Raw genomic sequence first — 20,045 nt, 5'->3', positions numbered from 1 at the left:
TCTCTCCATAACCCTTGATCCCTTGAGCCGTAAGGACCATATCTAACTCCCTCTTGAATATATCTAACGAACTGGCATTAACAACTCTCTGCGATAGAGAATTCCACAGGTTAACAACTCTCTGAGTGAAGAAGTTTCTCCTCATCTCAGTCCTAAATGGCTTGCCCCTTATTCTTAGATTGTGACCCCTGGTTCTGGACTTCCCCAACATCGGGAACATTCTTCCTGCATCTAACCTGTCCAGTCCCATCAGAATTTTATATGTTTCTATGAGATCCACTCTCATTCTTCTAAACTCCAGTGAATACAGGCCCAGTCGATCCAGTCTCTCCTCATATGTCAGTCCTGCCATCCTGGGAATCAGTCTAGTGAACCTTCGCTGCACTCCCTCAATAGCAAGAACGTCCTTCCTCAGATTAGGAGACCAAAACTGAACAAAATATTCCAGGTGAGGCCTCACCAAGGCCCTGTACAGCTGCAGTAAGACTTCCCTGCTCCTATACTCAAATCCTCTAGCTATGAAGGCCAACATGCCATTTGCCTTCTTCACCGTCTGCTGTACCTGCATGTCAACCTTCAATGACTGATGTACCATGACACCCAGGTCTCGTTGCACCTCCCCTTTTCCTAATCTGCCGCCATTCAGATAAAATTCTGCCTTCATGTTTTTGCCACCAAAGTGGATAACCTCACATTTATCCACATTATACTGCATCTGCCTTGCATTTGCCCACTCACCTAATCTGTCCAAGTCGCCCTGCAGCCTCTTAGCATCCTCCTCACAGCTCACAACCATCCAGCTTAGTGTCATCTGCAAACTTGGAGATATTACTCTCAATTCCTTCATCTAAAGCATTGATGTATATTGTAAATAGCTGGGGTCTCAGCACTGAGCCCTGCGGTACCCCACTAGTCATTGCCTGCTATTCTGAAAAGGACCCGTTTATCCCGACTCTTTGCTTCCTGTCTGCCAACCAGTTCTCTATCCACGTCAGTACATTACCCCCAATACCATGTGCTTTAATTTTGCACACCAATCTCTTGTGTGGGACCTTGTCAAAAGACTTTTAAAAGTCCAAATACACCACATCCACTGGTTCTCCCTTCTGCAATCTACTGGTTACATCCTCAAAAAATTCTGGAAGATTTGTCAAGCATGTTTTCCCTTTCATAAATCCATGCTAACTTGGACTGATCCTGTCACTGCTTTCCAAATGCGCCGTTATTTCATCTTTAATAATTGATTACAACATTTTCCCCACTACTGATGTCAGGCTAACCAGTCTATAATTACCCGCTTTCTCTCTCCCTCCTTTTTTAAAAAGTGGTGTTATATTAGCTACCCTCCAGTCCATAGGAACTGACCCAGAGTCGATAGACTGTTGGAAAATGATCACCAATGCATCCACTATTTTTGGGCCACTTCCTTAAGTACTCTGGGATGCAGACTATCAGACCCCGGGGATTTATCGGTCTTCAATCCCATCAATTTCCCTAACACAATTTCCTGACTAATAAGGATTTCCTTCAGTTTCTGCTTCTCGCTAGACCCTCGGACCTCTAGTATTTCCGTAAGGTTATTTGTGTCTTCCTTCGTGAAGACAGAACCAAAGTATTTGTTCAATTGGTCTGCCATTTTTTTGTTTCCCATTATAAATTCACCTAATTCTGACTGCAAGGGACCTACGTTTGTCTTCACTAATCTTTTTCTCTTCACATATCTATAGAAGCTTTTGCAGTCAGTTTTTATGTTCCCAGCAAGCTTCCTCTCATACTCTATTTTCCCCCTCCTAATTAAAGCCTTTGTCCTCCTCTGCTGAATTCTAAATTTCTCCCAGTCCTCAGGTTTGCTGCTTTTTCTGGCCAATTTATATGCCTCTTCCTTGGATTTAACACTATTCCTAATTTCCCTTGTTACCAACGGTTGAGTCACCTTCCCCATTTTATTTTTACTCCAGACAGGGGATCTTTAAATGTTTGCCATTGCCTATCCACCATCAACTCTTTAAGTATCATTCGCAAGTCTATCCTAGGCAATTCACGTGTCAAACCATCAAAGTTACCTTTCCTTAAGTTCAGGACCCTAGTCTCTGAATTAACTGTGTCACTCTCCATCTTAATGAAGAATTCTACCATATTATGGTCACTTTTCCCCAAGGGGCCTCGCACAAGATTGCTAATCAGTCCTTTCTCGTTACACATCACCCAGTCTAGGATGGTCAGCCCTCTAGTTCGTCAACATATTGGGCTAGAAAACCATCCTTAATACACTCCAGGAAATCCTTCTCCACCGTACTGTTACCAGTTTGGTTAGCCCAATTTATATGTAGATTAAAGTCACCCATGATAATTGCTGTACCTTTATTGCACGCATCTCTAATTTCCTGTTTGATGCCATCCCCAACCTCACTACCACTGTTTGGTGGTCTGTACACAATTCTCACTAGCATTTTCTTCCCATACAGATTCCACATCATCCAAGCTAATGTCCTGTCTTACTATTGCGTTAAATGCTACCCACCTCCTTTTTGTTTCTGTCTATCCTTCCTGAACGTTGAATACCCCTCGATGTTGAGTTTCCAGCCTTGGTTACCTTGAAGCCATGTCTCCATAATCCCAATTACATCATATCCCTGCTCCTGCCCTGGCTAACGATAGCTAATACAGCATGGTGAAGATCAAACTGAAGATCTTCCTGATCTGGAGGGCTCAACTACTCTCTGGATTAACTCACTGAGCCAATGAGGTTCACTAGACTGACCCCTGGGATGAGAGGATTGTCCTATGAGGAGAGATTAAGCAGATTGGGCCGATACTCTCTGGAGTTTAGAAGAATGAGAGGTGATCTCATTGAAACATATCAGATTCTGAGGGGGATTGACAGGGTAGATGCAGGGAGAATGTCTCCCCGGGCTGGAGCGTCTAGAACCAGGGGTCACAGTCTCAGGATAAGGAGTCAGCCATTTAAGGCTGACATGAGGAGGAATTTCTTCAATCAGAGGGTGGTGAATCTTTGGAATTCTCTCCCCCGCCAGAGGGCTGTGGATGCCGAGTCGTTGAGTATATTCCAGGCTGAGATTGATAGATTTGTGGACTCTCGGGGAATCGAGGGATATGGGGATCGGGCGGGAAAGTGGAGTTGAGGTTGAAGATCAGCCGTGATCTTATTGAATGGTGGAGCAGGCTCGAGGGGCCGAATGGCCTACTCCTGCTCCTTATTTCTAATGATCTTATGAAGGGTATGCCCAATGTTCACTTTAGCTGCGTGGCACTGACTCATGGGCTTTGAAATGGGATGAACGAACAAGCGCTGTATGTTGAAGGGTCCGCGCATCCACCCCTCCCCCCCTCCCAAAATTAAGAGGAACTTTGGTTATGCCTTGCTCATTTTTAATAAGATAGTAATTATCTACCTAGCCAGCTGCCTGGGAATGGGACATCCCATTTTGACATGTACGATAATGAATGCTGCAAATATAGCCTACTCTGCAATTACTTTGGAGCCTCAGAGAGTGTTGGTTGGATGATGCTTTGTAATTATTTCAAGGCTTGACAGTGAGATGGCTTAGGGTTGCGTAGCAACATGCAGGGTAACAAAATCTTAATCTTGCTACCATGTTCCACCCATAGTATTCTGACACAAAATCCAGAACACTGAATCATTTGACTCATTAAATGAAAAGCAGCTTCTAGCCAGAAGGTGTATTGTAATCTAATGTACCCTGTATTCCCACAATTGTGACAACATACTGTTTCCATACATTCTGCACCAGTTTGATGTTCGTACTGAATACATGTACAGTTCCTTGTATGAATACTTTCTCACCTATTTCCTTCAACCCAATTCTTTACCTAAACAAAACTTGCTTGTACTCTCCTTCCACCCCTGTAAACAAATACCTTTCAACTCTTTCACAAGTGCCCTCTTTAACTCTCAACTCCCCTTCAACAACAACAATCACTTGTATTTATATAGTGCCTTTAACGTGGTGAAACAGCCCAAGGTGCTTCACAGGAGTAATGTGAGACTAAAAAAATTCACACTGAGCCGCAGAAGTAGAAATTAGCGCCGGTGACCAGAAGCTTGTTCAAAGAGATCGGTTTTAAGGAGCATCTTGAAGGAGGAAAGCGAGGTAGAGAGGCGGAGAGGTTTAGGGAGGGAGTTCCAGAGCTTGGGGCTCAGGCACAGAAGGCACGGCCACCGATGGTTGAGTGATTATAATCAGGGATGCTCAAGAGGGCAGAATTAGAGGAGCGCAGACATCTCGAGAGTTTATGGGGCTGGAGGAGATTACAGAGATAGAGAGGGGCGAGGGCCATGGAGGGATTTGCAAATAAGGATGAGAATTTTGAAATCGAGGCGTTGCTTAACCGGGAGCCAATGTAGGTCAGTGAGCACAGGGGGTGATGGGTGAGCGGGACTGGGTGCGAGTTAGGACACGGGGCAGTGAGCACAGCGGGTGATGGGTGAGCAGAACTTGGTGCAAGTTAGGACACGGGGGGCAGTTGATATTTTGTAAATTAAGCATTTTATTTTGTTCCCTCGGTTTAATTCTGATTCGTTCAGTAAAATATAACATCCGATAGTTTCCGAAGTACTGGTTCTGACACCTAAGGGGTTAAAAAGCAGGAACTGAGAGACAGTAGAGGGGTTCTTTCACAAGCTGTCGGGGATGAAGTTCTCGATGGGTTTTAAGGTTTGAGCTGGTGAATATGGGTAAAATATGCAGCGCAATCTGAATAGCTGCCTTAATTAAATCAAAAGTCCATTCTTCCTCAGCGTACTATCGACCTGTATTCATTCATAGGCGTCCCTCGAACGAGGATGACTTGCTTCCACAAGAGTTCACAGATGTTTCAATGAAGGACCCGATGTTCCAGTCCTGAACTCCAATTGAGGGGGTGGAAGATGCCTGTGTGTGGATTGTTTTAACATGGGGTGACCGTTGCACACCAGCCACCACACGGGCTTGACAGAGCGAGGTCTTGGTCCAGTGGCAAGGGTTAACCAGGACGACTGGAGACCAGCTCTGCTGCACGGACCCAGTGCGCTCACATATCGCAGTGTGGGCTGGTCCGTGCTGCCCCTGGGCCCTCGCCTCTTCTGGGCCCCGTACCCTCATTCGCTGCAACTTCACCCGCGATGTACCGCGGCCCGACGCTCCAGCTCTATTTGTAGCCCCGACCTGCGGTGGTGTTCTCTCACAGATCGGGGCGGCCCACAATGTTCCAGGGCCGTATTATAGACTTGCTGTTTGATAATTACTATTTATTTAGTTAATAGATTTAGTCTGGACTGTGTGACAATATCTGCTACTTGGTAGAGAATTGAGTAGCATTGTACAAGACGACTTTAAATGCAGTGTGCAGATTGTGGAAGGGTGAGCTCTCATGTTGCATCTCGGCACGGACAGACGATAGAAACGAGCACAGCTTGTGAGCTGTAGGGGACACAAGTCTACGTGTGAGAACAGCTGTTAAAGCGCCGAGGGAGGTGACACTGCAACCCGAAAGCTGTAAAACTAAGGTTCAAAGTATTAGGGTTACTGTTCTCCCAGGAAGTAACCTTTGCATTTGTACAGTGCTCCTACATAACACAAACATTTCAGAGTGTGTCGCTGCATGTCCCACCAGGAAAGTTTAGGCCCATTCTGCCCTCTCGGCCCACAGAGGAAAGCTTTCAAAAAACTTACCTTGAACGATGTCAGCTGTTTGATTTTTGAATTCAAAGAAGTTCATTAAGTTCATCACACTTCGTATCAGAGGTCAGGGTGTGGAGGGCAGAGTGTGGAGGGCAGTGTGTGGAGGGCAGTGTGTGGAAGGCAGAGTGCAGAGGGCAGAGTGCGGAGGGCAGAGTGTGGAGGTGAGGTTAGGGTGCGGAGGGCAGAGTGCAGAGGGCAGAGTATGGAGGTGAGGTTAGGGTGCGGAGGGCAGAGTGTGGAGGTGAGGTTAGGGTGCGGAGGGCAGAGTGCGGAGGGCAGAGTGTGGAGGTGAGTTTAGGGTGCGGAGAGCAGAGTGCGGAGGGCAGAGTGCGGAGGTGAGGTCAGGGTGGAGGTGAGGTCAGGGTGGAGGTGAGGTGAGGGTGGAGGTCAGAGTATGGAGGTGACGGCTTGCCGTGCAGAGCAGGGGTTTGGGTTTCTTCTTGCAGTCCAGGATGATTGTGGAGTAACCAGAAGACTTGGCAGCAGCGATGGAGCAGGAGGACTGCATGAGGTGATTAAGCCAGATCTGGCAGAGTACTCTAAGCTGTATCCTACAGATTTGAGTGCATGAATGTGACCGCGATACTAAGGGGCACAGTGCGGGAAGCATATCGGGGTCGAGTGGGGACAAGGGCACTACAGGTAGACGCAAAGCAGTTGTAGAGTAGATGAACAGGAGGCATTGATGGAGGATCAGCAGCCTGTGTCCTAACTCGCACCAAGTCCCGCTCACCCATCACCCGCTGTGCCCCGTGTCCTAACTCGCACCAAGTCCCGCTCACCCATCACTCCCTGTGCTCGCTGCCCCGTGTCCTAACTCGCACCAAGTCCCGCTCACCCATCACCCCCTGTGCCCCGTGTCCTAACTCGCACCAAGTCCCGCTCACCCATCACCCCCTGTGCCCCGTGTCCTAACTCGCACCGAGTCCCGCTCACCCATCACCCCCTGTGCTCACCGACCTACATTGGCTCCCAGTTAAGCAACGTCTTGATTTCAAAATTCTCAACCTTGTTTTCAACTCCCTCTATGGTCTCGCCCCTCCCTATCTCTGTAATCTCCTCCAGCCCCACAACCCCCTCAAGATGTCTGCGCCCCTCTAATTCTGCCCTCCTGAGCATCCCTGATTACAATCGCTCCACCATCGGTGGCCGTGCCTTCTGTTGCCTGGGCCCCAAGCTCTGGAGCTCCCTCCCTAAACCTCTCCGCCTCTCTACCTCTCTTTCCTCCTTCAAAATGCTCCTTAAAACCGACCTCTCTGACCAAGCTTTTAGTCACATGCTCTAATTTCTACTTCTGCGGCTCGGTGTCAAATTTTGTGTCTTGTAACACTCCAGTGAAGCACCCTGGGATGTTTCACTACTTTAAAGGCGCTATATAAATACAAGTTGTTGTAAGACTTGGTGCACTTGGTACACCTGCATGTTTTTAGAACGGAGCAAATCAGCTCTTTCGATCTGTTAATTAAATCAACAGAACAGTCCAATCTAAAATCCAAGATGTGACATCAACATTAAAGTCAAGGAAGCAATCAAAACTCTGTCAGAAATGGTCTATCTCACACGATTTATATCCGCAGTAAGTTGAGAATGGAAGGGGAAATGGATGGCTGGGCCATCGATTTTCCCATCAATCGTGGAACTGCATTTTTGTGACAGTTTCATTACTATTTCCACGACGACAGCGAGGACCATTTTACTAAATCCCGAAATGTTCTCCCGAAGGTCCATGCAGGGAAGTTATACTATGGGGCCGAAAACGCAGCGCACCTACAGCGCATCGACTGTTTTCTCCGCCGCGATGGATGCGTTGGCCTCTTGTGCGAAATTCGCACTTTGGCTTTTTTTTTCCAGTGGCCCTGAAGTCGCTCATAACGGGGGCGGAGGTGGGGGTTGGTGAACGGAAGTTCGCGCACTAGAGGGGCGGGCAGAGTGTCCGCCGCTGTCGCTAATTGGCGTAGCGCTGATGGCATCATCACGCTGGCGCGTCACCATGTCTCTCCCCTTCACTTAAAGGGGCAGAGCTTGCGCGATCCTTTAAGTTCGGTCAGTTGGGCTACCAGGGAGGGTTTCGGCCGAGCCAATGGCCTGGCACCAAGAGGGGGTGTCGGGCTGCCTGTTGGCGGTCCGACCGAACCTGCAGACAATAATTGTCGGCCCGACGTGGTGGTCGGCCGACAAAAAAAGAGATGGCGGCCGCGGCAGTGCGCCCTCCCCTTTAACGGCAGCTGCCATTTTAGAAGCACTCCAAACACAGCGCACCGATAGAAATGGCTGTCGGTGGCACCGAGCGGCGGGAGGAAGATATTCTCGGCGGAATTTCACATTGGGGAGGCGGGGGGACATCGGCGGTGCGCGCTATGATGACGCACTGACGGCCGTGCGCGCTATGATGACGCACTGAGGACGGATTGGCAGCAGCGGAGTGGGGAGCGGGTCATCGCCGGGATACCGCAGGAGCGGAATTTTCAAAATGGCGGCCATTCGACTAAAAATGGGCGGCCATTGCACTCCACAGTGTGGCCGCTGATTTCCGGCGGGAACAGGACTTAAGGGAAGGGGCAATTTCGGCCCCATGGATGCTGGAAATCCTCGCTTGTCTCACTGGAGTTACCAGCAAAAACTATGGCATCAGTGTTGCCAAACTATTCAATAATCGGGAGGCGGTTGGGGGAATGCTAATCCTGATGTTCACACACATGCGTACTTCCTAACTAAAGCAAAATAGGCCAAGAAATTGCAGACCTGTTGGCTCAAATTTTCCAAAGTTCTCTACATTCAGGAATTGAGGCTTGGAATTGGAAACTGGCAACCGTCACTCCATTATTTAAGAAGGAAGGGGGAGAAACGGAGCTACAGGCTCTTCAGTTTAACATTACTTGTGGGGAAATTACTGGAATCTACCATCAGAGACAGAGTGACTCAGCACGTCCCCAAATATTTGCTGAGCAAAGAGTGTCAACTTGTGAAGGTTAGGTCACGTCTGATTAATCTCGTTGAATTTTGAGAGGTCACTAACATGGTGGATAGGGGTTTACGGAGGATTACAGAGGATATCATAGAAAGCACAGAAATTTACAGCACCGAAGGAGGCCATTCGGCCCATCGTGTCCGCGCCGGCCGACAAAGAGCCACCCAGCCTAATCCCACTTTCCCGCTCTAAGTCTGTAGCCCTGTAGGTTATAGCACTTCAGGTGCACATCCAAGTACGTTTTAAATGAGATGAGGGTTTCTGCCTCTACCACCCTTTCAGGCAGTGAGTTCCAGACCCCCACCACCCTCTGGGTGAAAAGATTTCCCCTCAATCCCCTCTAAACCTTCTGCCAATTACTTTAAATCTATGCCCCATGGTTGTTGACCCCCTCTGCTAAGGGAAATAGGCCCCTCATAATTTTATAGACCGCAATAAGGTCTCCCCTCAACCTCCTCTATTCCAAAGAAAACAAATCCAGCCTATCCAATCTTTTCTCATAGCTAAAATTCTCCAGTCCAGGCAACATCCTTGTAAATCTCCCCTGTGCCCTCTCTAGTGCAATCACATCTTTCCTGTAATGTGGTGACCAGAACTGCACGCAGTACTCCAGTTGTGGCCTAACTAGTGTCTTATACAGTTCAAGCATAACCTCCCTGCTTTTGTATTCTATGCCTCGACCAATAAAGGCAAGTAATTAATGAATATGATATAATTAGCATCACGGAGACATTCATAGAAACATAGAAAATAGGTGCAGGAGTAGGCCATTCAGCCCTTCTAGCCTGCACCGCCATTCAATGAGTTCATGGCTGAACATGCACTTCAGTACCCCCTTCCTGCTTTCTCGCCATACCCCTTGATCCCCCGAGTAGTAAGGACTTCATCTAACTCCCTTTTGAATATATTTAGTGAATTGGCCTCAACTACTTTCTGTGGTAGAGAATTCCACAGGTTCACCACTCTCTGGGTGAAGAAGTTTCTCCTCATCTCGGTCCTAAATGGCTTACCCCTTATCCTTAGACTGTGACCCCTGGTTCTGGACTTCCCCAACATCGGGAACATTCTTCCTGCATCTAACCTGTCGAAACCCGTCAGAATTTTAAACGTTTCTATGAGGTCCCCTCTCATTCTTCTGAACTCCAGTGACTACAAGCCCAGTTGATCCAGTCTTTCTTGATAGGTCAGTCCCACCATCCCGGGAATCAGTCTGGTGAATCTTCGCTGCACTCCCTCAATAGCAAGAATGTCCTTCCTCAAGTTAGGAGACCAAAACTGTACACAATACTCCAGGTGTGGCCTCACCAAGGCCCTGTACAACTGTAGCAACACCTCCCTGCCCCTGTACTCAAATCCTCTCGCTATGAAGGCCAACATGCCATTTGCTTTCTTAACCGCCTGCTGTACCTGCATGCCAACCTTCAATGACTGATGTACCATGACACCCAGGTCTCGTTGCACCTCCCCCTTTTCCTAATCTGTCACCATTCAGATAATAGTCTGTCTCTCTGTTTTTACCACCAAAATGGATAACCTCACATTTATCCACATTATACTTCATCTGCCATGCATTTGCCCACTCACCTAACCTATCCAAGTCACTCTGCAGCCTCATAGCATCCTCCTCGCAGCTCACACTGCCACCCAACTTAGTGTCATCCGCAAATTTGGAGATACTACATTTAATCCCCTCGTCTAAATCATTAATGTACAATGTAAACAGCTGGGGCCCCAGCACAGAATCTTGCGGTACCCCACTAGTCACTGCCTGCCATTCTGAAAAGTACCCATTTACTCCTACTCTTTGCTTCCTGTCTGACAACCAGTTCTCAATCCACGTCAGCACACTACCCCCAATCCCATGTGCTTTAACTTTGCACATTAATCTCTTGTGTGGGACCTTGTCGAAAGCCTTCTGAAAGTCCAAATATACCACATCAACTGGTTCTCCCTTGTCCACTTTACTGGAAACATCCTCAAAAAATTCCAGAAGGTTTGTCAAGCATGATTTCCCTTTCACAAATCCATGCTGACTTGGACCTATCATGTCACCATTTTCCAAATGCACTGCTATGACATCCTTAATAATTGATTCCATCATTTTACCCACTACTGAGGTCAGGCTGACCGGTCTATAATTCCCTGTTTTCTCTCTCCCTCCTTTTTTAAAAAGTGGGGTTACATTGGCTACCCTCCACTCCATAGGAACTGATCCAGAGTCAATGGAATGTTGGAAAATGACTGTCAATGCATCCACTATTTCCAAGGCCACCTCCTTAAGTACTCTGGGATGCAGTCCACCATGGGGATTTATCGGCCTTCAATCCCATCAATTTCCCCAACACAATTTCCCGACTAATAAAAATTTCCCTCAGTTCCTCCTCCTTACTAGACCCTCTGACCCCTTTTATATCCGGAAGGTTGTTGGTGTCCTCCTTAGTGAATACCGAACCAAAGTACTTGTTCAATTGGTCTGCCATTTCTTTGTTCCCCGTTATGACTTCCCATGATTCTGACTGCAGAGGACCTACGTTTGTCTTTACTAACCTTTTTCTCTTTACATACCTATAGAAATTTTTGCAATCCACCTTAATGTTCTCTGCAAGCTTCTTCTCGTACTCCATTTTCCCTGCCCTAATCAAACCCTTTGTCCTCCTCTGCTGAGTTCTAAATTTCTCCCAGTCCCCGGGTTCACTGCTACTTCTGGCCAATTTGTATGCCACTTCCTTGGCTTTAATACTATCCCTGATTTCCCTTGATAGCCACGGTTGAGCCACCTTCCCTTTTTTATTTTTACACCAGACAGGAATGTACAATTGTTGTAGTTCATCCATGCGGTCTCTAAATGTCTGCCATTGCCCTTCCACAGTCAACCCCTTAAGTATCATTCGCCAATCAATCCTAGCCAATTCACGCCTCATACCTTCAAAGTTACCCTCCTTTAAGTTCTGGACCATGGTCTCTGAATTAACTGTTTCATTCTCCATCCTAATGCAGAATTCCACCATATTATGGTCACTCTTCCCCAAGGGGCCTCGCACAATGAGATTGCTAATTAATCCTCTCTCATTACACAACACCCAGTCTAAGATGGCCTCCCCCCTAGTTGGTTCCTCGACATATTGGTCGAGAAAACCATCCCTTATGCACTCCAGGAAATCCTCCTCCACCATATTGCTTCCAGTTTGGTTAGCCCAATCTATGTGCATATTAAAGTCACCCATTATAACTGCAGCACCTTTATTGCATGCACCTCTAATTTCCTGTTTGATACCCTCCCCAACATCACTACTACTGTTTGGAGGTCTGTACACAACTCCCACTAACGTTTTTTGCCCTTTGGTGCTCTGCAGCTCTACCCATATAGATTCCACATCATCCAAGCTAATGTCCTTCTTAACTATTGCATTAATCTCCTCTTTAACCAGCAATGCTACCCCACCTCCTTTTCCTTTTATTCTATCCTTCCTGAATGTTGAATACCCCTGGATGTTGAGTTCCCAGCCCTGATCATCCTGGAGCCACGTCTCCTTAATCCCAATCACATCATATTTGTTAACATCGATTTGCACAGTTAATTCATCCACCTTATTGCGGATACTCCTTGCATTAAGACACAAAGCCTTCAGGCTTGTTTTTTTAACACCCTTTGTCGTTTTAAAATTTTGCTGTACAGTGACCCTTTTTGTTCTTTGCCTTGGGTTTCTATTCAGGAAGGATAGACAGAAAGGAAAAGGAGGTGGGATAGTGTTGCTGGTTAAAGAGGAAATTAACGCAATAGTAAGGAAGGACATTAGCTTGGATGATGTGGAATCTGTATGGGTGGAGCTGCGGAACACCAAAGGGTAGAAAACACGAGTGGGAGTTGTGTACAGACCACCAAACAGCAGTAGTGTGTTTGGGGACAGCAGCAAACAAGAAATTAGGGATGCGTGCAATAAAGTTACAGCAGTTATCATGGGCATCTTTAATCTACATATTGATTGGGCTAACCAAACTGGTAGCAATGCAGTGGAGGAGGATTTCCTGGAGTGTATTAGGGATGGTTTCCTAGACCAATATGTCGAGGAACCAACTAGAGAGCTGGCCATCCTGGACTGGGTGGTGTGTAATGAGAAAGGACTAATTAACAATCTTGTTGTGCGAAGTCCCTTGGGGAAGAGTGACCATAATATGGTAGAATTCTTTATTAAAATGGAGAGTGACACAGTTAATTCAGAGACTAGGGTCCTGAACTTAAGGAAAGGTAACTTCGATGGTATGAGACGTGAATTGGCTAGAATAGACTGGCGAGTGATACTTAAAGGGTTGACAGTGGATAGGCAATGGCAAACATTTAAAGATCACATGGATGAACTTCAACAATTGTACATCCGTGTCTGGAGTAAAAAATAAAACGGGGAAGGTGGCTCAACCGTGGCTAACAAGGGAAATTAAGGATAGTGTTAAATCCAAGGAAGAGGCATATAAATTGGCCAGAAAAAGCAGCAAACCTGAGGACTGGGAGAAATTTAGAATTCAGCAAAGGGTTTAATTAGGAGAGGGAACACAGAGTATGAGAAGAAGCTTGCCGGGAACAGAAAAACTGACTGCATAAGCTTCTATAGATATGTGAAGAGAAAAAAATTAGTGAAGACAAACGTAGGTCCCTTGCAGTCAGATTCAGGTGAATTTATAATGGGGAACAAAGAAATGACAGGCCAGTTGAACAAATACTTTGGTTCTGTCTTCACGAAGGAAGACACAAATAACCTTCCAGAAGTACTAGGGGACCGAGAGTCTAGTGAGAAGGAGGAACTGAAAGATATCCTTATTAGGCGGGAAATTGTATTAGGGAAATTGATGGGATTGAAGGCCGATAAATCCCCGGGGCCTGATAGTCTGCATCCCAGAGTACTTAAGGAAGTGGCCCTAGAAATAGTGGATGCATTGGTGATCATTTTCCAACAGTCTATCGACTCTGGATCAGTTCCTATGGACTGGAGGGTAGCTAATGTAACACCACTTTTTAAAAAAGGATGGAGAGAGAAAACAGGTAATTATAGACTGGTTAGCCTGACATCAGTAGTGGGGAAAATGTTGGAATCAATTATTAAGGATGAAATAGCAGCGCATTTGGAAAGTAGTGACAGGATCGGTCCAAGTCAACATGGATTTATGAAAGGGAAATCATGCTTGACAAATCTTCTGGAATTTTTTTGAGGATGTAACTAGTAGAGTGGACAAGGGAGAACCAATGGATGTGGTGTATTTGGTCTTTCAAAAGGCTTTTGACAAGGTCCCACACAAGAGATTGGTGTGCAAAATTAAAGCACATGGTTTTGGGGGTAATGTTCTGACGTGGATAGAGAATTGGTTGGCAGACAGGAAACAGAGAGTCGGGATAAACGGGTCCTTTTCAGAATGGCAGGCAGTGACTAGTGGGGTGTCGCAGGGCTCAGTGCTGGGACCCCAGCTATTTACAATATATACATTAATGATTTAGATGAAGGAATTGAGAGTAATATCTCCAAGTTTGCAGATGACACTAAACTGTGTGGCGTTGGGAGCTGTGAGGAAGACGCTAAGAGGCTGCAGGGTGACTTGGACAGGTTAGTTGAGTGGGCAAATGCATAGCAGATGCAGTATAATGTGGATAAATGTGAGGTTATCCACTTTTGGGGGCAAAAACACGAAGGCAGAATATTATCTGAAAGGCGGCAAGATTAGGAAAAGGGGAGGTGCAACAAGACCTAGGTGTCATGGTACATCAGCCATTGAAAGTTCGCATGCAGGTACAGCAGGCGGTGAAGAAGGCAAATGGTATGTTGGCCTTCAGAGCTAGGGGATTTGAGTATAGGTGCAGGGAGGTCTTACTGCAGCTGTACAGGGCCTTGGTGAGGCCTCACCTGGAATATTGTGTTCAGTTTTGGTCTTCTAACGTGAGGAAGGACTTTCTTGCTATTGAGGAAGTGCAGCGAAGGTTCACCAGACTGATATATGAGGAGAGACTGGATCGACTGGGCCTTTATACATTGGAGTTTAGAAGGATGAGAGGGGATCTCATAGAAACATATAAAATTCTGTCGGGACTGATGCAGGAAGACTGTTCCCGATGTTGGGGAAGTCCAAAACCAGGGGACACAGTCTAAGGATAAGGGGTAAGCCATTTAGGACTGAGATGAGGAGAAACTTCTTCACTCAGAGTTGTTAACCTGTGGAATTCCCTACCGCAGTGAGTTGGTGATGCCAGTTCGTTGGATATATTCAAGAGGGAGTTAGATGTGGCCCTTACGGCTAAAGGGATCAAGGGGTATGGAGAGAAAGCAGAAAAGGGGTACTGAGGTGAATGATCAGCCATGATCTTATTGAATGGTGGTGCAGGCTCGAAGGGCCGAATGGCCTACTCCTGCACCTATTTTCTATGTTTCTATGTTTCTATTCCGTATGCCTTCTTAACCACCTTAACTACCTGGCCTGCTATTTTCAGGGATCTGTGGACCTGCACTCCAAGGCAACAGAAACAGGCCATTGGACCCAACCAGTCCATGCCGGCGTTTATGCTCCTCTCGAGCCTCCTCTCGTCTTTCCTCATCTAAATCTATCAGCATTACCCTCTATTCCCTTCTCCCCCATTGGCTTGTCTAGCCTCCCCTTAAATACATTGATACTATTCGCCTCAACCCCTCCCTGTGGCAGCGAGTTCCACATTCTCACCCCTCTCTGGGTAAAGAAGTTTCTCCTGAACTCCCGATTGGATTTCTTGGTGACTATCTTATATTGATGGCCTCTAGTTATGCTCTTCCACTCTATCAAAACTTTTCATAATTTTAAAGACCTCTATTAGGTCACCCCTCAGCCTTCTTTTTTCAAGAGAAAAGAGACCCAGCCCTTTATAAAAATTAATTAATGGGATGTTGCCATAGTTGGCAAAGCCAGCATTTATTGCCCATCCCTAATTGCCCCTTGAGAAGGTGGTGGTGAGCCGCCTTCTTGAACCGCTGCAGTCCGTGTGGTGAAGGTGCTCCCACAGTGCTGTTAGGGAGGGAGTTCCAGGATTGTGACCCAGCGACGATGAAGGAACGGCCGATATATTTCCAAGTCAGGATGACTTGGAGGGGAACGTGGAGGTGGTGGTGTTCCCATGCGCCTGCTGCCCTTGTCCTTCCAGGTGGTAGAGGTCGCGGGTTTGGGAGGTGCTGCCGAAGAAGCCTGTTCAACCTTTCCTGATAGGTGCATTCTCGCATTTCTGGTATCATCCTTGTAATTGTCCATGGATTGTCTGCATGGACTTCCAGAAGGCATTGGATAAGGTTCCACACAAGAGATTATTGGCAAGAATGGAAGCAGACGGAATTGGAGGCAACCTTGAGATGTGGGTTGGTAATTGGATGGTAGGGGTGAAGGCAATGTTCCCTGATTGGTGGTGTACTCCAGGGATCCGGACTGGGGCTTCAGCTGTCCATCTGATGTGTTAATGACTTGTATGAAGGAAGAGGGAACTGTATATCCAAGTTTGCTGACGATGCCAAGCTAGGAGACGCACCCTGAATCTTCCCCACCCTGAATCATTCCACCATTGCTGGCTGCCTGTCCTTGCCCTTCTCCATCGGCATGCTAACTCTGCTTGATTGAATCAAGCTTTTCTAAATGTCCTGCTACTGCACACTAGGTCCGTGCAGCAGAGCTGGTCTCCAGACGTCCTGGTTAACCCTTGCCACTGGATCAAGACCTCGCTCTGTCAAGCCCATGTGGTGGCTGGTGTGCAACGGTCACCCCACGTTAAAACAATCCACGCACAGGCACCTTCCACCCTTCAGGATGTAGTTCAGGACTTAGAATGTCAGGTCCCTCACTGAAACATCTGTGAACGTATCCTTTTTTGGTGTGGAAGCAAGTCATCCTCGATACGAGGGACTGCCTAATACTATACTAGTACCATCGGCAAGAGGTAGGAGTAGGTTGCAAGCAAATCTCTCTCTTCCTCTTGTAAGCACCATAAAGAAAGATTTGTATTTCTATAGCACCTTTCATGACCACTGGACGTCTCAAAGCACTTTACAGCCAATGAAGCACTTTTTGAAGTGTAGTTACTGTTGTAATGTGGGAAACGCGGTAACTAAATTGCGCACAGCAAGCTCCCACACACAGCAGTGTCATAATAACCAGATAATCTGTTTTAGTGATGTTGATTGCGGGATAAATATTGGCCCCAGGACACCGGGGAGAACTCCCCTGCTCTTCTTCGAAATAGTGCCATGGGATCTTTTACGTCCACCTGAGGGGGAAAACGGGGCCTTGGTTTAACGTTTCATCCAAAAGACGGCAGCTCCAACAGTGCAGCACTCCCTCAGCACTGCCCCTCCGACAGTGCAGCACTCCCTCAGTACTGATCCTCCGACAGTGCGGCAATCCCTCAGTACTGCCCCTCTGACAGTACGACGCTCCCTCAGTACTGCCCCTCCGACACTCCCTTAGTACTGCCCCTCCGACAGTGCAGCACTCCCTCAGTACTGTCCCTCAGATAGTGCGGCACTCCCTCAGTACTGCCCCTCCGACAGTGCGGCACTCCCTCAGTACTGTCCCTCTGACAGTGCGGCACTCCCTCAGTACTGCCCCTCCGACAGTGCGGCACTCCCTCAGCACTGCCCCTCCGACAGTGCGGCACTCCCTCAGTACTGCCCCTCCGACAGTGCGGCACTCCCTCAGTACTGTCCCTCAGATAGTGCGGCACTCCCTCAGTACTGTCCCTCAGATAGTGCGGCACTCCCTCAGTACTGTCCCTCAGATAGTGCGGCACTCCCTCAGTACTGTCCCTCAGATAGTGCGGCACTCCCTCAGTACTGCACTGGAGTGTCAGCCTAGATTTTTGTGCTCAAGGCTCTGGAGTGGGTCTTGAACCCACAACCTGCTGACTCTACAGGTGTAGGTGCTACCCACTGAGCCACGGCTGACCATAGTCTAAAGCTCCCGTGGACTGTTATCGAGGGGGCGGAATTGCAGCAGAGGGCAAGACTCCAGCGCGCCGTTTCTTAGGGCGCAAGCCCAGCTGAGCAACTGAAAATCCGTTGCTAAAGGGCTGGCCTCGGCCAGGATTCTGCAACAACAACAACAACAAAAAATCGCACCTAAAAACACATTAAACATTCCCAAAACCAGAAACAGCCCGCAATAAACAACATCACACAAATAAAACTAATCAAAGCAATCGACCTTACCTCAGTCACCAATTCCGTCACTCACAGCCGCCGTTGGTTTCCCAGGCGGTCCCACCACGGGGCGCTGCAGGGTGACGCACGATAAATCTCACCGCGCAATGGAAACCGCCGGCATTCCTCGCCGGCTCAACGCTCCCGGGCGGTGCTGCTCAGCGCCCCTGCAAAACCACCAACTCATTTCCCGGCAGGGTGCAGGGAGCTGGCCAGCCACCCAGAAACCATCTCCACAGCCACTAACAGCCCGTCTGGGCGCAAACAGAGGCAGCCACATAACAAAAGTCCAGCCCTTAAGCTTTTTGTTCAAGATGTCGCTTAGATTGGCGAAATAAAGATTAATAAATATGTTTAAACAAACAGGAAACTGCAAAGATCAGTGTGCCAGCTAGTTGTGGGAAAGCTTTACTCACTAGCCTTTTGATGACGCGAAGTAGCAGTTTCTGCTGCTTTGGATCCCGTCTACATTTCAGTGTTTCTGCAAGTGAGTCCACATTTTCTGGGGACAGGCTATCTTGGTTTTCACCACCGTACAGCTGAACCATCAGTGACAGAGACTGCAATGAGCTCTCGTGCACCTCTGCATCTTCACTGGAGAGCTGAAGATTAACAGACACTGGTTATAACATCGGTAACATACAACATATTTTGAATCTCAGGGCTTGCAATTATAAATTTCTTCCTGATCAAAGAACCCGGTCTCAAAATTCATTAACCAGCTGCTCGCAGAATATACATACAAATTAGGTCTCTTTCCCCACTCAGTGTCAGCCGGGGCTCAGTGGGTAGCACACGCGCCTCGGAGTCAGGAGGTCGTGGGTTCAAGTCCCACTCCAGTGACGTGAGCACAAAATCCAGGCTGACACTCCCAGTGCAGTACTGAGGGAGCGCCGCACTGTCGGAGGGGCAGTACTGAGGGAGTGCCGCACTATCGGAGGGGCAGTACTGAGGGAGTGCTGCACTGTCGGAGGGGCAGTACTGAGGGAGTACTGCACTGTCGGAGGGGCAGTACTGAGGGAGCGCCGCACTGTCGGAGGGGCAGTACTGAGGGAGTGCTGCACTGTCGGAGGGGCAGTACTGAGGGAGTGCTGCACTGTCGGAGGGGCAGTACTGAGGGAGTGCTGCACTGTCGGTGGGGCAGTGCTGAGGGAGTACCGCACTGTCAGAGTGGCAATGCTGAGGGAGTGCTGCACTGTCGACAGAGCCATGGCTGATCGCGCTTTATAACTGGGTTCAGCAGCTCCACAGCTAGGGAAGGGGGAAATGAAGCAGCCATGTTTTCCACTCCTGACCACTATCATGTGTCCATGTGTTAGGTGGTGGCAGGATTGGGCTAACCCGTATTCTCCCCCTTCCGCTCACGATTGAGGTAACTGTCTTCTAACACTCACTGGCGCAGATCTTCTGCTTCTGTGCCTGCGCGTAACGCATCGCACAAGTGGAGGACTGATAGAAAAATTGGTCAGGGAGGATCGCACGTCGTTGGGGCGCCATTCACCATGAATTAAAATAGCACGTGAATACTAAACCCAGATTTCCGATTTGCGCTCTGCCCATACAAAGCTTTACGCCTAAGCGATGAATTCCTTCCCCGCCCCGCCCTGTCAAGACTCACAAATGAAGAACGACCATTTGGGCAAGGTACAGGGGTACAGCCGACATCCCTAGAGCCAGACTTAACTGCAAATCACTGCCTTCGGGATACATGGAGAGAATAGAGGACAGCAAAACTCGAGGCCAGCAATATAAGAGTCACCAAGAAATCCAATGGTGAATTCAGAAGAAACTTCTTTACCCAGAGAGTGGTGAGAATATGGAACTGGCTGCCACAGGGAGGGGTTGAAGCGAATATTCGGCCCGTCGAACCTGTGCCGGCTCTCTGCAAGAGCACTTTGGCTAAGTCCCTTCTCCCCGCCCTTTCCCTGTACCTCTGCAAATTTTTTTCTTTCAGGTACTTACAAGAACACACGAAATAGGAGCAGGAGTCGGCCATTTGGCCTCTCGAGCCTGCTCCGCCATTCAATACGATCATGGATCCACTTCCCTGCCCGCTCCCCATAACGCTTCACTCCCTTATCCAATTCCCTCTCAGGCAGCGCATTCCAGATCCTAACCACTTGCTGCGTAATTTCTCAAGAGCCTTTGGTTCTTTTTGCCAATCACCTTGAATCTCTGTCCTCTGGT

At 47.9% G+C, this 20,045-nt stretch overlaps 1 protein-coding gene across 5 annotated transcripts in view; it reads right to left on the bottom strand.

The window, feature by feature from the left end:
- The window catches only part of ulk4 (unc-51 like kinase 4), a 615,462-nt gene that overhangs the window by 101,332 nt on the left and 494,085 nt on the right, over window positions 1-20,045 (bottom strand). For all 5 annotated transcript variants that reach the window (XM_070880300.1, XM_070880304.1, XM_070880303.1 and 2 more), the window contains exon 35: window positions 18,275-18,460. In XM_070880300.1, coding sequence (XP_070736401.1) covers window positions 18,275-18,460 — 186 coding nt within the window. The remainder of the gene's footprint in view (window positions 1-18,274; window positions 18,461-20,045) is intronic.

This window comes from Pristiophorus japonicus, chromosome 5 (assembly GCF_044704955.1).
Source record: "Pristiophorus japonicus isolate sPriJap1 chromosome 5, sPriJap1.hap1, whole genome shotgun sequence".
NCBI lineage: Eukaryota > Metazoa > Chordata > Chondrichthyes > Pristiophoridae > Pristiophorus > Pristiophorus japonicus.
This window is presented reverse-complemented; position numbering and strand designations above follow the sequence as displayed.